The sequence below is a fragment of the Struthio camelus genome, chromosome 1 (genome assembly GCF_040807025.1).
Source record: "Struthio camelus isolate bStrCam1 chromosome 1, bStrCam1.hap1, whole genome shotgun sequence".
Taxonomy (NCBI): Eukaryota; Metazoa; Chordata; class Aves; order Struthioniformes; family Struthionidae; genus Struthio; species Struthio camelus.
The window spans coordinates 49296098-49320136 of NC_090942.1; the positions used below are offsets into that span (position 1 = coordinate 49296098).

The 24039-nt window shown below is 37.0% G+C and overlaps 1 protein-coding gene across 3 annotated transcripts in view; it reads right to left on the reverse strand.

Moving 5' to 3' along the window:
• Positions 1 to 24039, reverse strand: part of KITLG (KIT ligand) — a 53332-nt gene that overhangs the window by 12684 nt on the left and 16609 nt on the right. For all 3 annotated transcript variants that reach the window (XM_068936767.1, XM_068936776.1, XM_068936786.1), the window contains exons 2-4: positions 15692 to 15805; positions 6306 to 6368; positions 1364 to 1543 (exon numbers count right to left, since the gene is read on the reverse strand). In XM_068936767.1, coding sequence (XP_068792868.1) covers positions 1364 to 1543; positions 6306 to 6368; positions 15692 to 15805 — 357 coding nt within the window. The remainder of the gene's footprint in view (positions 1 to 1363; positions 1544 to 6305; positions 6369 to 15691; positions 15806 to 24039) is intronic.

Sequence of the window (24039 nt, forward strand, 5' to 3'; positions counted from 1 at the left end):
ATCATTGATTGTTTTTTCTCTTTCCTTTTTACCTGACGGTGGCTTTCATAATAGCTGTTTCTTATGCCAGCTGTTCAGATTTGGCTTGGCATTACTTTTTACTCCCAGTAAGGACATCGGTAAGCACATGGGTTAAAAGTGTACCAAGAAAAACTTCCTAGGGCTTGGTTCCAAAATTATTTTCTTTTCAGTGTTGCAAGTAGAAGAACTAAGTTTATGCTTCTCCTATGAGGACAAACACAGGTAGCTGCTTCTCTGAATTACAGGATATTTCCTTCTTTCTTCATTCTCTGTCGTAAAAATTAAATTCCTCTTTCGCAACAACAACCCAGTTGAGTGTCAGTGCCTTGACTCATCAGGACAAGAATAAAAAAAAAAAAAGCAGATAAATTCAAGATTGGACAGGATTCACTCTGAAATGGAACAGTAGGGAATATCTAATTACAGAATCGTATCTCAGCAACATAACGCTAATAAATGCCAAGGTTACTGGCTTATGCCACACCAAATGACATTGGATTTTCTGTGCGTTTATTTCTCTGCAAGTAAAAATGGAACAATTAAATGAGCTTTGTTAACAACCTAGAACAGAGCAAAAATAAATGTATATGGAGGATGAAATCCTAGCTCTATAGAACATGGTGGATTTTTTTCTGTTTTTTTTTTTTTTCAGTGGGACAAAATCTTCAACTACAGAACTGGTATTTAATTACTGAGAGATTGGCTAGAGGTGGGTAAGGGATTAAAAAGTTATTTTTTTCCATCATATTTTCACTCAAGAGAATTAGACATCTCTAGAGTGAGATTTCTGGAACTCTTTCAGCTGCTGTTGGCATAAGGAAACACAAGGACCTGGGGCGAGTGACATTCTCTAGTCTATGCTGTGTCTTTGTATATAAAAGTTCATTAAACCATGGTGAAGTGTTCTGAGGCTCACACATGGTGATACATATTAAGGGTATATTAATAGCTTCGAATGCATCATATTCAAATTTACATTAGGATTACTAGCAAGATTACTAACTTAGGCTGGATGCACAAGGACGATTTCTGTCTATTTGAAGCAGGCCAGAATGAATGAATGATCTTAAGGATGATAGTTACATTTTTGACTACTGAAATAACTCTATATAGGTCATTGTATATACTGCAAATCCTTGTAAGCTATTTTCCTTTAAAACAGGAGATACAGTGTATTCAGTGCATCTCTAAACAAAGTAGGACTTCAAATGCAAGAAATAGAAATGAAGAACAGCTGAAACGAAGCCTTGGACATTTTTAGATTAATACTGACGGCTATGCCAGAGAAAGTTCAAAAACAAATATCCAGTATAAAAGTAGAAACTCTGTTTCAGAAGATTACCTTATTTTTATCAAAAGCTAGACATGCCATAAGATCATTAATTATCCTTGTGAGATTATTGATGATTGAGTAGTTGCTTAAAACATCAGACATATCTGAAATATCTGAAAATTTCTGGAGAAGATTATGTAGACTCCTTGAAAATTCAGGCACCATCAAATGCAACCAACAGTGATTAGGCTGTCAGGGGATAAAAATAGCAGAAAGGTATATTAAATATCACACTTATGCAAATACGGGTTAAGCAACAAAATGTGCAAAAGTAGATTAGACCGTTCTTTCTAATTTGGATTATCTTGAATTTGTCTAAATTACAACTCATCTTCTCCAATGTGGCCAACTTTCTCTTCAGTCCTTTTGGCATAATCTCCATTCTCTCTGATACTGACGTATTTACGCTTGCTTGTTAAACACTATCCCTTCACTAAATTGTTAATGAATCTTAAGCATCAGTCTGTTGAGCGTTTGAACCTTGGGATATACTACTATAAACCTTATTCCATGCTTTCATTAACTTTGTTGGTTTGTTTGTTTTTAAATAACTAGTGTTCTAACAATTGTTCTCTAGATTTTCTTTAAACTACTCTCAATTTCCATTTTATTATTACGTTATATAACTCAATTAACACAAAATAACCTTGATTTAAATCTGTTCTGAAAAATGATTTTGTAAATGTGTTGCTGTGGAAATCCATGTGTGCTTTTATCTATCTCTGAGAAAGTTAGCTCAGTTAACTCTTTCTTTTCAGCGTTTTCACTAACTGCCATTTCTGAACATAGTCCCTAGGTCTGAAAGTTCTTTTCCTGATTTTTGCCTGACAAAAGGATTCTAGACATCATGTCATGATATCTGCCACATCTGTGCCATTGGAATAGTATGCAAATCCTTTCACTGACACCTGTACAACTATACTGCAGTTAAAGTTTGTACAGCTGTTCATGGGATTGAAACCTGAACCATTTTGCTGCCTTAAGTAATTAATTTACTTTACTTAGATTTACATAATAGTAGTCAAGTAAATAAAAAGGCCACCAAACCCCACTCTCCCCAGAAAAAAATAAACTCATTATGGTAAGCACTACAGGTAGTGTGTTAATCATTTTTTATATACCATTCTAGCATGCACATGGAGATCCCTTCCCAATAAATACTGCATTTTTAAGAGTGAATGTTATGGGAAAAATGAAATTGTACTAGTATAAGTGAAACATTAGAATTTATTCCAAATATCAAGCCATTTTTTCCACTCTTTTCAACTGTCTTAGGATCATTACAACCCAACATCTTTCAAGATCTTGGCTCAGCAACCCCTAAGGAAGATGCACCCTCAATGTTTCATGGCATTTAGAGCAACAGCATCCACAGAATACATCAACTTCATATTCCACAGAACACTGGAAATATTTGGTGTTGTAGCCACTTATTGACTTATTCGCATTTTACTCAATTTATGGAATAAATTCTTTATTCAAAAAACTTATTCTCTACTATCTATATCCTCACCTGAGGATGAATTAGTTTCTCAGTGACACAGCTGTTGTTCTGCCCTCATGTGTAAATGTCTTTGACGAAGAAGAAACATTCATGCTTCCTAAGACTATCTGGCTTCCAGGATCAGAGAACTTAATGTAAATACATTGTTTAGCTCTACCTTAACTTTCACTTTTGTGCATAACCCTCTCACACACCCACTAACAAATGGAAATTTAGTATTATATCCTCTGCTAACTATTTCAACGATAACTTAAAAAAGAACAAAACCAAATGTGAAATGGATGACATTTGGCTTGATTCTCTGCTCCCCTTTTCTTTCCTCAAGCTCAACAACAGGAGGGGAGAGGCAGAAGCAAATATATGAGGGAAAGCTTATTGACATGTACTCCATTATAGCAACATGCGCTGTACCATGTCGCATTGCCCTGACAAGACAGACAATGAATCTTCTGCTTTGGTGCAGGAACGCCACCACAGAGCGTCAGGGCTTTTCTGAATTGCAAACCTGGAAACCCTTTTTCTCTGAGGTTTTGGGGGTGTGCGTTTTACTATGGCACAGATTAGCAAAAGCTTGCTGCTTCTCCTAGCGTGCAATAGGAGCATGTGGTGATTCCAGCAGGGATTCTATTTTGCTGCTCCTGCGATTTAGCATGTGTGTGGGAGTCTCCTCTGACTGAACTGTTCTGACCTAGAAAGCTGATCATATTAGCTTTAAGTTTCCTTGTCAGCAATGCCAAGCTGTGCGCTTTCTTGCTTTCTCAATACCTACCAAACATAGGGATGAAAATATGTTAAAACTGGCAAATGAGATATTGTTTGCAAAGGAGAAATGAAAGTTTACCTCTGCTCTGTGCAAATTTATGTGTCAGTTTTGACTGAGATGTACATGCTCAGGTGCTTCCAAACCTGACTTCCCTGTCTTCCTAGGTAATCTTATTTAACCTTTTCTTTCCACACTTATCTAAAATTTTATAGTTTACCTCCCGTTAGAGTGCAGCCCGTGCTGCTGTCATCTTTGCCTTTTAACCTCGAGGTTAACCTACACAGTTAGGTCTGAATCTACTTTTAAAGGCACTCAGATGCCTCGAGCTAGTGCATAATGCAACAACCTTTCCGTTTAATGGATTGGGTCAGTCTGTTCCTGTTACATGCACTACACTGGCTTTCCATCTGCTTGGGATTCACTCTGCCTCCCTACCTTTAGCCACCTACGATTGAGACTTGGTACCTTGGGTACGGTTCCCACTTTATGCACACTCTGAAGTCTGAATTCTTTTGAAAAAACTTGCAGAGCACTGTTTTGATCCTTTTAGAACTGAACTCGTCTTACGCAAAGCCACAGGTTTCTTAGCTTGTATGGATCTTGTAGAACCCAGACAAAATCTATTTATTCAGCCAGCCTTTGCTGTGGTATACATAACACAATCTGAAATCCCCGGAGAGGAATTTGGCAAAGTGAGATATGAATACTGCAGAATACTTCCTCCTGTGAAGGCATGTGGCCAAGAGCTGCACCTTCCATCACCACTACTGAATGTGGTGTACAAGCAAAACAAATTTGGAAATCCCTGCCCTCAACTTCTTTTCTTCCTATTTAATTCTTGGCTGCCCATTGTAAATGTAAACTGGATCTAAGTTTCTGGATATGATGCAGCAACATGACACGGCATTTAAACTATAGAAAAAGAAACTATACTGGAAGCCAAAACCGAACTGCAGAGCAAGGTAAGAGTTAAGTAGCGGGAATGATCATGAGTCCACTGCTCAGGCAGGCTCCCTGGCCTTCTTTATTTGAAGTGTAAACATTCCTCAAGAGAGCAGCAGAGACATCAGTCCTGACAAAGTCCTGCCCTTGCCTGCCAGCATGCCTCACTGAGGGAGCACGATTCAGGCTGCAGCTGTACTCCACCGATGCGATTCTCCTTGAGAGAGAAGCGACTCTCCTTGAGAGAGAAATCACATATGGGCTCAAAATCACTGAATTTCAAAAAGCACTGCAGACAGAAGGCGAAGGCAGCCTGCTTTACTTTCTTTTTTTTCTGGACAATGGCTATTTTTACAGATCTAAGATTTTCATTAGTTTTATTTATGTTATAGTACAGACTAGAGCACAGATCTAATACAGACTTCCATAGCGTTGGTTCTGAGCTTTCCTGCCTAAGGAGTCAAGTTTAACCTGGATTCTCTAACTTTCACTAAGTTTTAGTAAAAGCTTCTAGCTTCCAACAAAACTCGTAAGAACACTATTAGATTTGCCACAATACTTCGAAACCTCGTATTTCAGTACCCTTCACTTTCCCACAGCTTCCTTTTCCTCCAGCAATGTTCTTCATGCTCATTCAGGATTGATAGAATGCTGCTTCTAGCATGATTCTCCAGTATCAAGGGGGGATATTGCTACAATTGCTAGAATGTTGTAGGACGGGAAGTATTTTTGTATGTATACTAATATAATTTTGGTTTTCATAATGACAACTTTCTACAGATACAAATACAACTTTTAACATCTACTGGATGATTTCTAACTACTGATGTATGTGCAAAATGATTCGGTTTATATTCTTAAGTCAGGCACAACATCATCCACTTGTATTGACAAGCCAGTACTTTTCTTACTTTTTCTTTCCTTAGATCAATGCCAGTATAGTGTTCAGCCTAATTTCTACTTTCCCCTTTTTTCTTCTTTTCTCTTTTTGTTGCAGCGTATGCAACAACTGAGAAAGCATTTGCAACATATCATTCTTAAAAACATTTTTAAAAAATTAAGGACAATTTCAAAGATATTTAGCAGAATAAGTAATAAGATAATATGAAGTTTTAAATACATATTGTTAGAAAATTTTAAATAAAACACAGGACACATTTAAAAGCATGACTACATATGAACTGTGGGATTACATAGAAAGAATAATATAGAGCTTGTTTGAATGAAGTCAAATAACGTCCTCACTTTCTACTAGTTTGATTAGTTACCAGTACTATTGGTTGCTGAACCTGGTTTCTCTTCATTGGCTACTGCACATATATTGTCATTTAATGTCATTTCCACAAGCTTTAACTACAAAGACATTCTACAGTATATCTAAAGTACAATTAGATAGAAACTACTTGTTCAAGTAAGCAAGAATTTTCAGCTGACGTGATGAAACAACACCGTAGTTTGACTTTTTCCAGAGAAAATGCTAAAAAATATGAAGAATAATTTTTTCCAAGAATCCTGTAAAAAACAAGATTTTAAGCGACTGCAGGAATCTCTCTATATTTCTATCTTTTAAATTAATACTTGGAATGCCTACTTCATATAATCATAGGAATATTAATCATAAGAATAAAATAATTATTCTTTAACTGCAAGTTGCTAAGCCATAGAACTGGGTACAGAATATTATGATCACCATGGGTTCCAGTGGGCTGTTTTATCAGCATTAACTTGAAGTGGTTACGTACCAGACTATCCATCTTCGGGACATATTTAAGGGTTATCATATAGTCATTTGGGAGATTTCCAACCTACAAGAAATAGATAATAAAAATGTTATTACTGACTACTCCAATTAAGACTTAATTTCCATCACCATATTCAACATGTAATCTATCAAATATTCAACACAGATTTTAGGTAACCTATCAGTTGCAAAAGCTTATATATTCAATTTCATGTGGAACTTATACTGCAATCTTATTTGCTTAAAAGTTAAGTATCTTTCTGTATTTTGCTAACACTCCCAGAACCAAGCTGATGTTATTCAAAGCTACCATCTCCCAGCAGAACTAAAGTCAGGAGAGTGGTGAAAGAGAAGTGATGCTCTGAGGCTATTCATCACTGCAGAAACGTCATTGCATTTCCATCTTTTAATGGAAGGTCTTGAAGTGTTTGGAACGTTTACATGACAATTTTTATGTCACCCATACCTCTCCAAACAGGCCTACCTGACTAGGCATTTTTCCTTCAAATAACTTTTTTAGGTAAGCATTTGAACCTAAATAAATACTCACCTGCCCAGCGCTAACTAATGTACCAGCTCAGAAAAACACTTAAGCACAACTTTAACTTTGAAGTCGTGCTTCAGACTAATGATGAGCAACATAATTATATCGCAGCCATGTCCTGAGGCAAAGGAGAGATACCACACATGTAAGCTTAGCACGGCTCTACAGACGTGAGAGTATGGGATGAGCTGAAATGAGGACAAGGAGTGGAGGAAGGATCCTTACTGAATTATGCAATGCAATCTCCTACAGATGGGATCCAACACTCCAGTGAGATGTGACTGACCATCTCAGGAATGTGGCAGATGAAGATGAGGAGAAAGACCACTACCATAATCCACAATTTCTTGAAGTATTGTTTTTAAAAGTCTGCCTAATACTATGATGCTTCATGATATATACCAAAAATTTTTTGTGCATCCATGAAAGGAAAGATTTGATTGATATTTCTCATCCTTGTTTCAAACCCATTTCGTTGAAAGATAAGAAGCACAGACCTAACACTTTCCATGGACTAGAATCTATATACTTCGTTCAACAAAGCTCTTCTACTTGTTTGGGTTAGGGATCATTTTGTTACGGGTGCTTTTGGTTCTGCTGCTATAGCAACCAGCACAGTGGCTTTTTTTTCTGTGCAGTTTTTAGGTAATATTTTGTTTGACACAACAGAACGTTTTATTTGTGACTTGCAATTCAGTTTCAATTGAAAATTAGAACAGCGATTTTAAAATATTAAAGTTCTAGAACTGTTCAAAGACAATGTTTATACATAGTAAGGTCACTAATGAATTCCAAACATTTTTATATTTACCATGTAGGCTGAGCCATGATCTTTCAGCTCAACAGTCCAGCTTTCTCCTCACAGCATTAAAAAAAAAAGCTTTATAAAGCTTTATCCTGATGAATCGCATTCTGTAGATCATGTAATTTTTTTTTTTACTTTTATGCCTACAGGTACCCAAGGCAGAGGTTGCAAAAGTGCCACTAAAATCCTCTGTATCAATTTCTACTTGCCTGCACCTGCTTTTGGGGGTTCTGATTCAAGATATGCTGAAAAATATTGCAATACATTTTTTCTTTCTTTAGAGCTCCCTGAAGTTGTACTTTTATTTCCTTTTGAAAGTAGCTGATTTATTCTGAACCCCTTTCCACGGTTTTTCATAAATTTTTCCTTTTTCCAAAACACCCTGCCATCACAGTGCATTAACAGGTAATCCAGTTTCTTCTCCAGCTTCCTTTGCGTGCCTAGGGAGGTAAGATTAGCAGCACTTCAAGCAGCAAAGATAGTGAAGATGTTACTGCAGGTGCAAAGTTTCCCATACTTACTCTAGAGGGACTCAGTACTGAGCAATGTCAGCAAAAGTACATTTCTTTTAAAAAAAGGTCACTGGAAGATTAAATTTGTTCCAAATCAATGAACACTACAAGAATTGAGATGCATTATGTATACAATCTACTTTTCTGGCATCAGTGCCTGTCAAGTACTTTGCATGCACAGCTAAAAAATATATAAGTGCCTAAGAGCTCTTACAGCTTCTCAAACAAAGCTGAAGCTCAGTCTCATATATTTTTCTCCTTGACAGATTGTGAATAAGAAAAGATATTATTGAATTTACTAATAAAAATGAGGATCACTGGGGTGGTCAAACCCAAGGTATACGTCCTGCCTCAAAAAGAAACAACTTGTTAGAGTTTTATTGATAAAACTCCACATGACAGATGTTCTGCTGATAGTAAATCGTGTAGCTCAGTCCAAGTAATGAAGTTATATTTGTGTCTCAGCTGGACTTACCAATACACTGATAGAAAACAGGGCTGAGTCCCTGATGTACCCATGAGAAATATGTCTGTATTAAATCTGTACATTTTGTCTTCCTTTCCCTGGAGCGAATCTTGAAATTTTGCTGAAGACTACCCACCAAGACTACAATCTAAAAGTAATCACTTCCTTTTCAATGCTGAACTACCCTCATGGAGTAATGTTAGTGGGGCCAAAAAGAGGGACAAGCATGGTTGTGTTAAGTTTTCCTGTTGAACATAAAGGCAAGGACATATTCTGCATTAACAGCTTTGTGCGAGGTGACTAATGACTGCAACTCAAAAAGGAGACAGGAAGACTAGAAAGCTCTGAACTGCCTGAGCAACAGCGGCTTAAAAGTGAACTTCCCTTGAAAATTCCTGAGTACAGGAAGGGCTTTTTTGGTCCTTGTACTCAACTTCTTAAGTACAGTGACAAATTTGAGGGCAACAAAACCCCCACTTGCATGACCTTCCTTATAGAGAATATCAGCTGATAATCTTGGAAAGCAATTTATAGAATGAAATATGCATTGCAATCAAAATGCCATAAAATTTATCCGATTTAGTGCATGTGTGTGGTTGTAGAAATCCTAACAGGCTCTGAGAATAACTTATTCTTTCAAGAGATGAAGGACAGGGAATCTAGACTTATGCCTTTAAAACCTTACAAAACCAACATTAAGGACTATATTCCCAGTCGTAACAAAATCTCAGGCTGTGGAATGTAAGATGCCTTTTGACATAAAGAAGTCTGAATATTTAATACAGTTCTGTTAACATTGCATAACCCAAATATACTTTTTAAAATATGCTCACGATCACATAGATGGGGTGATGAAAAAGGGATGAATTCCCACAGAAATAGTTGTAAGTAAGTGATGTAGAATCTACAAACTACTCTTTCTTCAAAACAGCAGAACAGAAAAGAGATGACCCTGCAGTCAAGTACTTTGATATGAGGGGCTACTCCTCTTGGAAATTCTCTTTCCTGTGAACTGTTTCACAGTTTTGATAATTTTAAAGATATAAACATTGATATTAAGATTTATTTATACAGGGATCAAAGATAAAGTAAGTCTTTAAAGTAAAAATTAACATTTATCATTGTGCTTTCTTTTTTATTCTGAGTCGTATGATGGGAAAAATGTACTTTCCTTTTGGTTACCACTTCTACCTCCTGTTTCTTTCTTCCTCACTCTCTTTTCCTGCTCTTGAATGCTCCCCTCCTTGCATCCTTGGCTTTGCTTTTCCTGCAGGAAAAGTCCATCATCTCTGCAATTTACTCTTTTTCATCTGCTAATGAAGTAGTTAATAAAATCTGCATCATTTGGCTTAAGACAACATGCTAACGAGTTCTGTTCACACTCCTCACAGCCATAGTGGCAGCTTATCTGCAGGATAACAACGCTGGATCATTTTTTATAACCCCTTCACACATTAGAATTGGATCCATTTAAAAATAAATATCAAATGTTGTGCAGAGTGTAAAGTACACATTTACAGCAAAGATGCAATGTGAAGGTAAGGCATCTGAAACACGTTCAAATGATCGGTCTAAGTTGGTAAATGCTTACTATTGGCTTAGACTTCCAGCATTCAAAAGAAATATTGTTTTACAGAAGTAGATCACGGAAGACAGAAGTACCTTAAGTTTTGTTAATGGAAGAAATGCAAATATGTAGGTACGTTCTGCATACATGCTGCATAGCTCAGTGAAAATGCTACTTGCATTCAGGTTTGATACTGATATTTAACAAACACATAGACCGTACACTCAAAAAAATCTTAATTGTTATGCTAAATTGGAGTCACAATTGTAGCAATGCACTGCCATAGCTTTCTGCTGCCTTACTATGCTGAAAAGAACAATGGGCTTTATTGACAGGCACTGCAATTACAGTTTCATAATATGGAACGTTTGTTCATCAAGCAGTGTGTTTCCCTCCAGACATCTTCATTAAAAAAAGAAGCAGGAGTTCAAGTGATTAGCAATGCAGAATGAATACTCTCTAAATACTTGCATTCTCTATTGGCATGACATTCTGCTCTTTTAAAGTTCTCCCTATTAAAGAAAAACTCATGGTTGAATTGTTCTTTGCTTTTTAAAAGTATTTTATATAGGATGCTTTCTTCGTCGTGCAAAATTAGATTATAATGACTTCAAAGAAGTTTAATCTTATGGAAAGCACTACAAGTTGTTTTTGTGTGAACAGATATCAGCCCGTTTTGGTCTTAAGTTGATTAGGGCTCAGTAACCTCAGTTTCATTCAATCAGCTCTTTCTGACTCTAGTCAGACTCTAGTTTCTGGTAAGAGTCACTAGATACTAGTGACACTAGTGAAAATTCTTATTAACACCACTGAAAACAAGTTACGATATATATCTGTCTTCAGTTTATTATTTAATGTAACATTGATTAAGCAAATGACCGACATCTTCAGGCATTGCACAGAGTGCCTTATTCTCCGTTAGCGCAGGCTTAGTAGATATGCCTGGTTTTTGTTCACAGAAAACATTGACTGCAGCACGTCCATCTCACATTCTCAGAATATGATATAGTTTAACAGCAGCAACCATGTTCAAGGCATTTTCTGTGAGTGAACTACATGTTTATTTTTTGCAAAATCAACTCTTCTGTTAACTAAATCACTACTCTTACTCCTAAATATTTACATTATGTTAGTATTTCTTCAGGACTAGGCCACCTTGTGTTGGGCTCTACACAATCATTAATGGAGTCAATCCTAGCCCTACAAAGCGTACAATAATTAAAACAGAACCCCAGAAACAAATAAATGAAGACTACGTTGAATGAAGTTACAAACAAAAGAGTTTGGTAGGGAACTGTAGCACTATTTTCTCAGCTGTATGTGGAATGCAGTAGAGGTAGAGAAGAGCAGGGTAAGAAAAGAAAAAAGAGGGACATGAATTTATGCTGCAAGAATCTTAGCTTGAGATACAAAAAGGACGAGAATCTGTCTGGCGTTCATCAGGGAATATCTCTCCTGTGGCCCAGGAACACCATAGCAGAAACGAAGGCGATATGTAGCAGAAGGTAGGACAAGAAGGCAATGTCAGAATGTGTTAAGATAGTTCACAGGCAGTGTTAGTAGGGCCTTTGAAGACAAAAGCAAGAAGCTTGTTGTTGACAGAGACAAAGGAGGAGCAGTTTGAAGGAAGTAAGTGGAAGCTCATAGAGTTAGAGCAGCAAAATGAATAAACAGAAGGGTAGAATTACAGAAATTGAGGCAGAAAAATGCTTGTCAGTGGACTAGATTTAAACCCACTGTGAATTTGGAAGAAAGTTGAATTTGCATGGACAGATAGCTGGAAAAACCCATTTTTCCTGTTATGATAGGAAAAATAAATGGCAAGCTTTCAGAAATGAACTTAATAAGGGTCTGTGAAGTGGGAAGAGGCAAAATGGACTCTTTTATTATAGACCTGAATGACTGGGTAGAGATGGTGATATTCCTTTACAGTAAGGGCCAAGGAAGAGTAACATTTTGGGAAGAGAAAGATGAAGACATCATAATTCTCCTTAGCTGAGGATTCAGGCCATACTGAGTATAAGCTGATCTCTGAGCATCTGTAGTGAGATATGGGGAAAAGAGGACAAGATCTCAAACTAAATGATGGGACTTGTGCATTTTCTGCTGAACTGATAAGTTTACCACATCCAGATCTTGAATTATACTGATGACTGTGGATAAAGAATCTAAAGAATATGCCATTGTGGCCAAGAATAAATTCTTTAAGACAACTATCACACCAGTCTCAGCAAGTGCGATAAAAGTCTGCAGAAAGCCTTTGTATAATATCACAATAACTATGGGCAATAACATAGCATTAGCTCCTGTGAAATTCTCAGCACTACAATTTATTCTCAATGTGAGAGGGGAGAAGATTTATTAAAGATACTGTGTCCCACTGGCACAAGCTCTTTGAATCAGTGGAGAAATAAGACTTATGAAGGCCAATAAGATCAATAAAGATACCAGCTATGGGCTGCAATGACTAATTCTGAAGATGCAAATCTTCAGAATATCATTCCTAATTTCAGTCAGTATAATTTGTTTCAAAAAACAGAAGTGGTATATCAACATTTATAGCAATTTATAAGAGTTTTAGGCTTTGTCTGATCAAAATTTTTGATCAATATCATGTCGAAGTCCATATCGTATATCCTTAGGATTTACCCTACACATCATGACAAATCACAAATGTAAAATCATTAGAAGTTAAAAGTCTGTTTCCAAATATATTGCTACCCTCCATTTTGAAAATCATGTTTACTTTTATTTAATCCAGATATATTGATATAGTGAAATACAATGCTATGCAGAAATTCGATGTTATCTTTGAGTGGTATGGTGCAGGTATTAGAAGAAGTACAGACACTTAATTACACCAAAACTAAACAGCCCTGCTGATAAAGTGTAGCCAGTACCTGAGCTGGGTCTTTTTAAAGTAGTTCAGGAACTTCCACACAACACTGCATTGGTTTATGTAGATATTTCCTAAAGAGTTATGGGGATGAAGGGGAAGAAAAATATCACTTATGATAGGTAGAAATACTAACCTGTTGCTTTCAGTGCTAAAAATTTCATAACACACCCATGATCTCACATCAGGAATTTGAAAGCAAATTCCCACCAAATCAATACAGTTTTCATAGTCTTGTAAAAAAACTGTACTTTTTAGTGAAATTACGTGAACAGCCAGTATTCACAGTGAATTTCTCCCTACTTTTAGGCAAACCGTCACTTAATGAGAGTTTGTCTTAAAATTACAGTACTTTAAACCTTATTATATATAGCTTTTTCATTCCTAGTGTCAAGTTGTCATGGTGTAGCATTTTCAAAAGGGAACAATCAACTTGTAATTCAATCAGTGTAATTAAAAACAAGAGTTCTTCTACCTTAACATACTACACTAATTTCCATGTTATCCTTTCTAGTCTCAGCTGGATGAAAAATCCATGCAAATATTAACATACATATACAAAACAGGGAAACGGACTCTCTGCAGAACACTCTCAAATGCACAATCCAAAACAAAGAGAATCCAAGTGTCTGGTTTTTAGTCTTTGTATTCTGTGCATCTGTGCCATTTCTCCAAATCAAAATATCTTTGAACCTGTTACCTAATGTCACCCAAATTTTCCATTAGGTGGAGAGATCTGAAAGGTATATGTGTTCCTGTAAGTTCTGCAGCAATTTCCTTCAGGAGAAAGACCATAATAGCATTCTCACTGAAGCAACAACAGCATGAGCCCAGCCCGATCTCATTCTGCTCAATCTTGGCAGTAGCAGAAGTGCAATGCAAGCTGGCCAGTCAGCAGAGTTTTTCTTTCAGCTAAGCAGCACACATACCAAACCAGCCACCAAACTCCTTCCTGCCCAGCAAGCAAGCCACACAAAATGGGATTTGAGCCTAGAAGGAGATGAAAACATGGTTCAGGTAGGCATCATACCTAGGGACCACGTAAAGGAGCTAGTGATGCTATACATGGAACAAGCAGGGAGTATGTGGACAAGGGTTGGGATATGGAGACAGAAGGCAGCAGGGATATGTACAAGAACTGCAGCTACTGGACTAGATTGGAGGAAGATGTAGGAACACCACACAGAAATTCATAATCAAACGAAAGACCCATTTGAGTTTTATGATGTTAAGATTCTTTCATAATTTACCTCAAAAGGAAAGAGTGATTGTTCAAGATCCAAGCAAATTTTTGTCAGGAGTATTTATATATTCTTAAGATTTACATTGTATTAAAGAGAAAGTTAAAACATTTGTTCTGAGAATACATAACTGATAAAAAGTTAGTGTTGACCTTGTCCCAAAAAATTTCACTAACCCTCCCAGGAGTTCTGTTATTTTAAAGTCATGCTTTCAACAGTTTTAACTCAAAGCTTAATACTCCTTTAAGAGATGTATGCAATCTTGAATAAACACATCAACACCTCTGGATTACGCCCACAAGGAGTAATGTGAAGCACTAAGCATTTGAGAAGGACTGTAGAAACACCCCTCTGCTCCAGAGAAATATGCCACGGCATCTAAGAATGCCCAAAGAAAATAAGTTCAGAACATCTTAAGATGCACTGCCATCAAATGCAACTAACTCTAAATTAAGTGTCTGGTAACATTAATTCCTGTCTTGCAACTGTTTCTCCATAATAAAGCCATAATTTTCAGCTGAAAAGATTATGTAGATGCAGGCACGCTTCTTAAGTGTTCAATAAGTACTATCTCTTAAAACCTTTGGTGTTAGATCCTGCACTACTGTGAGTCAGCATAATCAGACACTTCAGTGGAGTTACCCACCAAGTGACTTCAAACAAGGAGATGCAGTTGTTCAAAAGAATGCAGTGTTCAACTAAGTAACGCTTAGAATGTTACTTACTTACTTTAATTTAGTTCTTAGTAAAAAGCTGCCAGTCCTTCAGACTACATTTCTAGGCACAACAAAAGGAGAGAGAAATACAGAATACTCTATGTAACCCACTCCAATTTAAAGACTGTAAGAGTTGTTCAGTCGTTATTGCCACGACTGCCAACAAATAAGCCTAGTATTAAATTATTTTTACATATGGCACAAATTTCCTGCAAGCCTTGGGTAAAGACTTATCATTCATTTTGGTTGTGTTTGCCACCAGTCTGCTCCACACACACCAATAATGCAAATATACCGATCTGTTATCTGCATGGGAAACAGCTTTCTCTTCCCAGAGACTATTTGAGGAAATTGAGACTTTTGACAATTTTCATGGAAGTGTGGAGGGAGGGAACCATACAAGTCCACACACGCCACTTTGGTCAAGAAAGTCACCTCTTCAAAGAACTCCGAAAGTAGTCCTCCAGTCTCTGCATTATAAGGGTTTTGATGTTGATCAAGTCACACAGTTTAATGGCTTTATTTTTAATACTCTCTTCGTTCTAACATATATTTACTAACTTTCCTTAAGAATGTCAGTGCCATTAGATGCTGATCACTGCTTAACATAAAAAACATGTTTGAATTAAAAGCCACTTACCAATTTTGCAATGTCATTCACATCATCTGTCACTGGATTCCCGCAGGAACTCTGGGCTTTGACAAGAGGATGAAGCAGGAGTAGTTGAAGACAAAAGCAAGTGATAATCCAAGTCTGTATTTATAAAAAACAAACAAATAAAAACTAGTAAGCAATTTCCAAAAAAGAAGTATGAGAGACTGTAGTAATGTTTTTCATATATGAAGTCTAGAAGCAACGATACTCTTTCATCAGCACAATTTTATTGCCATAGTATAATCTTCACAGCAGGCATCCAAGCAAATGCACTTAACTGATCTTTTCTGGAAGAAAGCACCTTTAGGATAATAATGAAAAACCTGGTATTGAGCCATCAGACCATTTGTGCAGAATCCTGCTGCACTCAATTGTCTAGGTACATTTCTTCCAAGTTTAGGAGCACCAAGTAAGGGAAAGAATCAAACTTCACAATATTGTTCATTATCAGCAACAGCTAACTAAATGCTCACCACTCATCTGGTAAGGTAGCTGATAAACCTCTGCTTCGTATGCTATAATGAATGATAAGGAACAAAGTGATACTAGACCACAGCAAGATAAAAAGGAGAAAGTTCATAATCACAGCCATTACAGTTGGGTATTTCAACTGCAAGGAGAACCACAACTGGCCTCTGCCCAAACACCGAGATCTCAAGCATCAATATAATACATTTTCGCTAAGTGACATGCCTTGGCCTATCAGAAGCAGTAGCTCAGCTTTGACACTTCATGCCCTTCCTAAGACCTATTGTGAACAGCAATGCAATGCACTGACATAGGCTTCTGAGATTCAGCAGAAAAAACACCAGATAACTCGTTCAGATGCATCTCCTGGCCATCTCCTCTGCTATGCTGCCTGAACTTCCTAGCCGTCTGTTCCCTGAGCCCTGCTGTGTTCTCATAGAGCCCTGTGCCAAGTCTAAGCTATGTATCTCTATTTCCAGAATGTTAAAACATTTAAGTTATGGATAATCAAAAGTTGCCTCGGGCTCTGAAGCTCCTTGTGCCAGCTGAATGAAGTTGTCAGCAAAAGGCAATGACGGTGTACATTTATTGCAAGCATGGAATTTGCCTGTGCAGGCTTCGTGAGAGCAGGCCCAGGACTAGAATTTGCTTTTGCAGGAACTAAGACGAATCCCAAGCCTTCCTCTTCTCTGAGGTAGGCAGCAACTCACTTCTTTGGCCTTGGCTTCAAATAGTACATATATAACCCTTCAATTTAAAACTAAACTAAATCAAGTAACATACATGAAGCTCTCTAGCAAAGCGGAAGGAGAAAATCACAGATTCAAAAGATTAAGTACTTGTTTATTTATCTACTGCTGCTAAGAAAGCGTGATGAGAAAGATCATTTGGGCACTATCTAAACATGACAGAACAGTGACAGGCACTTTACCAAGAACTGCTAAAAGATACGTGAATCTCCTTCTTTTATCTTACATCTCTTATATTTTTAAATATTTTATATTCCAAGTAAAACTGGCCATTTGCTTTTTCAGAATACAGCTTCCTGACTGATTTAGGCCAAACTTCAGTATGGGCTGCTGCTAGAAAAGACTATCCACCCTCCTGCCCTTCCCCTCTCTTGCACTCACCCTGGTGAGATGGCTTAGCTAGCTGTATCAGGCAGTCAGTCCACCTGCTTTTATTTTTGTTTTTCTGTGCTATTTTTCAAGTAGATGCGTTCTCTGAACTATGAAAACAGAAGCGCCAGTACCCATGCATGGAAACAGCAGAAATGGCCAGCTAAGAATGGGAAAAGCCAGGACTTTTACCGGAACTGGCACTTAGCTTGGCCTAAACCATTTAGGAAACTACAACTTCAGACACCACAGAATCATGATGGCGAGCAGACTTACAAGCAAAAATGCTGAAAATATTCTAAGCAAAACAAACATTCAGTATACAGTACGTCTTTTGAGAATGCCTATTGCTTCAACATAACTAGCATTTAGAAATACTTTTAATCTAGTATCTATTCAAATAATTATTGACAGAGTATAGCTGAAGTAATGTGAAGTTAAGGACTCATTTCTTTACTCAGTTGCTCAACATTTTGCAACATGTAAAAGAAGATGAGGTTTGTTCAGTGACTTGTGTCAGTATCACAGGACAAAATTTGACCTAATCTGTCTAATAGTCAAAAAAGTAACAGAGCACTTTCATTGGAAAGACCTTCTGCCAGATCAACTAAGTAATATCAATAAAAGCAGCAGCATATAGTAGACAAAATGAGAACTCTGATGATGATGACACTCTTGTCAGTATTCATGATTCTCAAAGTCATCTAAAAATACACTCCATACATGAAGTTTAAAATTATTACACATTTTATAATTATGCAAATCAATCAGAATACAAGACTTTTTGTCCTATGTAAATAGAATTAAAAGCATAGTTATTTTAATAACTGCTATTAAAAACAAATGCTTTGTAAATTTTGAGATGATTTGAGGTTTTTCTTGTGTATTTGTTCCCTAAGTCATCCAGCAGGAATTACAAACCTGCAAAATACTGCTAGTTTCAACATGTCTCTTATCCAAAATCTTATAATTATTTGCACCTGCAAAATATTTATATTGCACATGCCTACCAGCATATTGTATGTAAGGACCGTTTAGATCAAAGAGCTAAGCTATTTTTCTGCTATTCACTAATGACCAAACCTGCTGTTTGAGCAAAATTTGAATAGATTGAATTAAATCAAGGATGGAATAAAAGGGAAGTTTAAACAACAGCTTTATAAATAGAGATTCCAGTACTGCACTTTATTACATAAATGAAAGTTACCAACACAGCACTCCTAACAGATTTCCATATATAATTACTTCCCAAGCTAAAACGGGACTTTCAAAGCTGGCCACAGGATTTAATCACACATCATCTACCAACATTAAATTTAAGATATATGGCAGACAGGAGGCACCTGTATACCAAATGGCCTCTTCCTATTTTTGGCTCAAAAATTAGAACCACTCAATTGTTTTTGTATTTTGAAATCTCTTAAATACTTAATATTTAAGTTGCTTTTGTGAAAAGGGAAAAAAACTTTAACAATTATACTAAAAAGGATAATTTGAATTAAAGATTTAATATACACTTCTGATCATTTTACAAGTAATTTATATTATTGCCTATATGCTCCAATTTATCATCTCAACTAAGAGCTTTTATAGGCTTAGCTACAGATCCGAACTGTTGGAGACCATGTTTTTAGCAGCTGTAAATTAAGAGATGTTCATTTATGATCCAGAATGTACACAAAGGCTGGTGAAAGACTGCTCCAGCATCTTTTCCACAGTGTGATATGAAAGGTACACAGCTATGCTTGTTAATGATCAGCTAATTCCTTAAGTCAAAAGCAGCAAGGGGAATACCGCATTGCTAAATAAGCAGTGTTGGAAAGTCTAGACATTTCCAAACCTCCAGTTTGTACTGATAACAACTCTAATCATAACTATGGAGAAATCATCAACAATAAATGCAAACAATAAAATCCGAGCACTAGGGAGAGACAGTAGCTACAGAGATAAACAAGCTCCTCATTATACAATTTCTTGCATTTGTATCAGGCTAGCCATGGACATTTTAACTACGGTTTCTTGAGTAAATCATATCCAGTGAAACACAAATAAGTCACAGCTGCAGTAGGGTTAGCTGACAACATGGAACAGAATTCACCCTGGGCCAGGCTTCCAAAAATTATTTTTTACTTCTCCTAACGCTGGGACAGGAACATCTCGCAATATTGCCTCCTCAGGCAATGTTTACATACTACTTTGCTGAGGCACAGTTTGTGAACTTCCGCCATGGACAACACTGGCTGGTCAGCCATGGATAACCAACTTAATTTTCATAATTCTGTAATAAAAGCCCAAGAGAAAATGAAAATAGCAGGAAAAGATCTTTCTTGCCCTTTTTCTGCCACCGAGTGTCATCCAGAAGCATACAAGCACAATAATTATTTCATGTGCCTACTAATCTACTTAGTTATTTAAGCTAAGACAGAGATGATTAAAGTCACAGAAGAATTGTCTTTAACCAATTAAGAATTTACAGTCAGCCTGGAAAAATCTTAAAGTGAAAGATGAACACTTATATAGCACATAATCCACTTCCCATTCTCATGGTATTGGGCAATACCTTCCTCCATGCCACTAACGTTAGCACTCTAAATGGGTGTGCCTAAACATTGCTTAAATGATAAATGTTGCTTAAATCCCAAAAGAGTGTGGTAGGGGTGAAAAAAAAAGTCACTCACCCGTGCCTGCCTAGTCTGGAAGCACTGAATTATTTTGGCAACTATATCTTGAACAGGAAAGTTCCCTACATGTTTTCTGGTACCCAGGAGGCAACTCCAGTGTAGTTAGAGGAACCACTGCACAAACTCTGAATAATGCTTAGCTGAAGCATTAAGTCCACCGTGCATCCATCACCACCCTTCAAAAGCATGGTACCAGTCTCATCCAAAATAGTAGCCTCCTGTCCAGGCTGCTCACTAACAAGAGACAGACCTAGGTTAAATTTCCTCTTACCAAGGTAATTTCAACTCGTAGGAGCTGGGATCTGTTCCTATGGTAATTATCTCACAACTACACTAAGAGGTAATTCCCCACCTATGTCAGCTTCCTAGTCAGAAGGGGCAAAACAGCAGAATTCCCGTTTCTTATTCTAAAGAATGCTCGTGCATTTTATACTGGTAAGCTATCACTAGAAAAAGAAACGTTCATTACACAGGCATCAGAACTGTTATGTGTATGCTAGTCTTGCACATGCTCCTCCATCTGGGTACCCTAACTTTTGGGAACCTCCCCAGACGACATGTGGGTTTTCTTGAACAACCTTTTGGCAGTTCATTGACCAAAAAAGTCTAACTCCAGCTAAATGAAACACCCTGCTGGGGTGAGATACCTAAGCATCCCTGGATCACACCTTAAATGCTTTGTTATGATTACAAAAAGTAGATGCATGCTTCCCTAGTGACTGATATTATTTTTGATTTATTTAACAATGAATGATGTGCAGTAGGGAAAATGATGATAAAAGGAATCGCAATTCATCAGGATGTAGTGCGCTTTTTTCGGATTCTCATTTAAACACAGAGTCTACAGAAATACTGGTTGCTCTTTTAGTTTAGGTCTTGGAATGTTTTAGGCATGAAATATTTAAACACGTATTTAGTTATTTATAAAATGCAGAATACTCTTCTATCTAATTCTGTATATAATATCTAAAATACATAACACCAACACACTTCCTGGGGTAAAGGGGAAGGAATTTAATCAGTTATTGTCACAAACGTAAGCAGGAAAAGGTACCATTGTGCCCTACATTCAGATATGAGTTTAATAGACTGCCTGCTTTCATAGGTGTTTTAGCTTTATGTAACACTCTTTCTTTGATTTTCCATAAATTTGCCAATCATAAAACCTCTTTCCCCCTGACCTTTCCACATTCACTTATTTTCCAGTTGATGGCTTCTGGAATGCCTAACAGCAACTGGCCGGAACAGTATTTTGCAGGTAATTATCCTTGGTGGCAGAAGCTGCAGTGGAGCTTGCTGGAGCCCACCTGCTACGCCTAACTGGGAAAAGAACTTAGCTGTATCCTGATGGTTACAGACCTTGTACCTTTCTAAAGTACACTGTTAATGAATCAGAAAAAACTGCTGAAGTTAACGGATAACAATAGTCCCAAACCTGTTGAACACTAAAAAAACCCCTACTTTTTTCACTGTATAGTATCTTCAGCTGGAAGGAGAGACCGCTCCCTAGTTCTGCAAAGTTATGCCCATCTTCCTGAGACAGATGTTTTTAAGGTACATGGTCTCACCGTACTCAGAAAATAATGAATCACACTATTCTTCTCCACTGCCCGCATCTTAGGAAAACCAGGAAGCTCCTTAGACTTCATGCCAACTTCATTTCATGCCACCTCAGTGGCATTGCCATGCTACTGTCTCCTTTCCAGTTCTCCTTGACAGATGCAGAAGCAGCAGGTTGCTCCAGCCCTTATGTTATTGCTGCACTTAGCAAGGCACTGTCCTGCTGTGCTCTGTCTGTGTGTCTCAAATGCAACTAAAATGGACGTCATAAGCAAGAGGAAGTGTAGCTTGATATAGAAATTGCCTTGCAAATCAAGGCGACCCAGGCATTTTACAACATTCAGCAGAATACAAAATAGTGCTTTTAATGTGTAAAATAAAGTATTTATTTGCCATCCCTATAAGGATACCAATGTAAAAGACTGGGCTGCCCTCTTTAAAAATTAATGTTACTTGCTCCATAACAAATTTTGTCCACTCTTCAATCTTGCATGACAGTCCTGGATTCAGGCAGTTTCCTTGCATCCTAAATCTGTCCTGGATGACAGCCAGTTAGTTTAGTTCCCAAACACTGGGAAGTGAAATTACCAAGAGACAGGTAATTATAGAGGGATGTTGTTTCTGGCGCCTATGTTAACAATGCCCATGTAAATATTTACTGATTTTCATCCATCAGATGGCATTCTAGTTCTGTCAAGAACCAGGATTTCTATGGAGAAGAAAAGTTGGAATTGGAAGAAAGGCTAAAGATAAAAATATATTTTGAAAGAAATCTTCCTGTTAAGTCACAACAAGAACTACAGAATCCTTCAGAAGTCCTGCAGTTATGGCAGCCTTTCTAGGCTATAGGTACTGGCAAGAGCGCTTTTCTTTTCTTCCACTTTATAAAGTTTCATTTCAATCATCTAGGAATGAATTTTACATCTTTCTATCCCATTGTAATGTGATAAAGACCGCCAATCATTTGCGCCATTAAGGGAGACACTGAGATCCAAAATACCTACAAAATCTAAATAGGAATAGGCAGAAGACCAGACTTCAGCTGACTCAACAAAACCTCCCACAAACTCCAAAGGGGAGGATTTTTGTTTTTGCTTTTTGTTGGTGGTGGTTTTTTTCTTCCCCTGGGAACTTAAGACAGACTCTTCTAGCACGAAGCCAAAGGCACTTTTAAGTACTCTAAAGAGGAAGGCAAAGTAATATTCAAGAATATCTTAACAGGGAAGACAGGATTCTCAAACTATATGAAAGCAGATGATCTGACTTCCTCAGGGAATGAAAGACATTCTCTTAAGTATGATTTGCAGTTAAAGATTATTTTTTGAAGATCTATTTCGGATGTTTGTGGTTGTTTGCCAAGTTGTGCAAAAAATCCACTGTCTTGAATATTATTTTCAATTATGAGATTTTTTTCATCTTTGAAGACATATTCAGAGACATCTTTTTTAATCTTAGAGCTTCAGGCACCAGTAAAGCAAATGGAAGAAAAGTTGCTACCGAAATTCAGTATTGGATCTTTAATTTTTACCATGTGCTAAAAAGTAGATGGAATATGTGTTAGGAAAACTGTTGCACTGACAAAATAAAAAAAAATAAGATCAGCAAAAACATCAACTAATTTGATGCTTGGCATACAGTAAAACCTTAGGTATACGATGAAATGTCTCTATCCTCCCTAATTTTCATTAGTAGTATGAAGCAAAAGAGGCTTTTAAAGTATATTCTTAACTTTTTCATGTATTACTTAAACTTTGCAAGATATAAATTGCCTTACAAATCTGAATAGTTTTCATATCATGCTTGAGCTTGTGGGAAGAGATCAGCAGGAACAAGAATATTATTACAAAATTATAAGGTTTTATACATTTTTTCTTTTTGTCACTCCTTTTATACCTTCTTTTATAAGTAGAGGATGATTTTTGATATATAAATCACAGACCTGTCAACCTGGCCTTAAACCAAAGACATGTCCTCAGAAAGACACCACTGTTTCTGAACTCTAATTTTCTTCTATTACATCCCTGATATCCCAATATCTTTAGAGAGATATACATTCACAACTGATTTATCTGACTTGTTCAATAAGAAATCTTGGGCAGACATCTCATTACAAAAGCTCAGCACTGACTAAAACTGTAGCCAATGCAGCTGAGATTGTATTTTATCCATGTAATTGAATTGTATTACATCCTTAGAGTTGCAGATGTTTATAGACGTGATTTTAGATGAATTATAGATGTGGTTAAAGAACATGGTTTGGGTCTCCCAAATCTGAACACCAAGATAAGCTTTGAAAACACTGAAAAATGATATTCTGTCACATCAATGTCGTACTATGTATATAGGACCATGAGACCAGTAGTTTCCCAAGTGCCTGGCAGTTTTTACAGCTACTGTCTACATTAGTGGTCTACAAGGTGAGAAACAGTGGTTGCATAAATGATGAGGTTCGCATCATGCTAAATACCATGGGGTTGAGCTCCAGCAGCTTTCTTCAGTCCCTCTG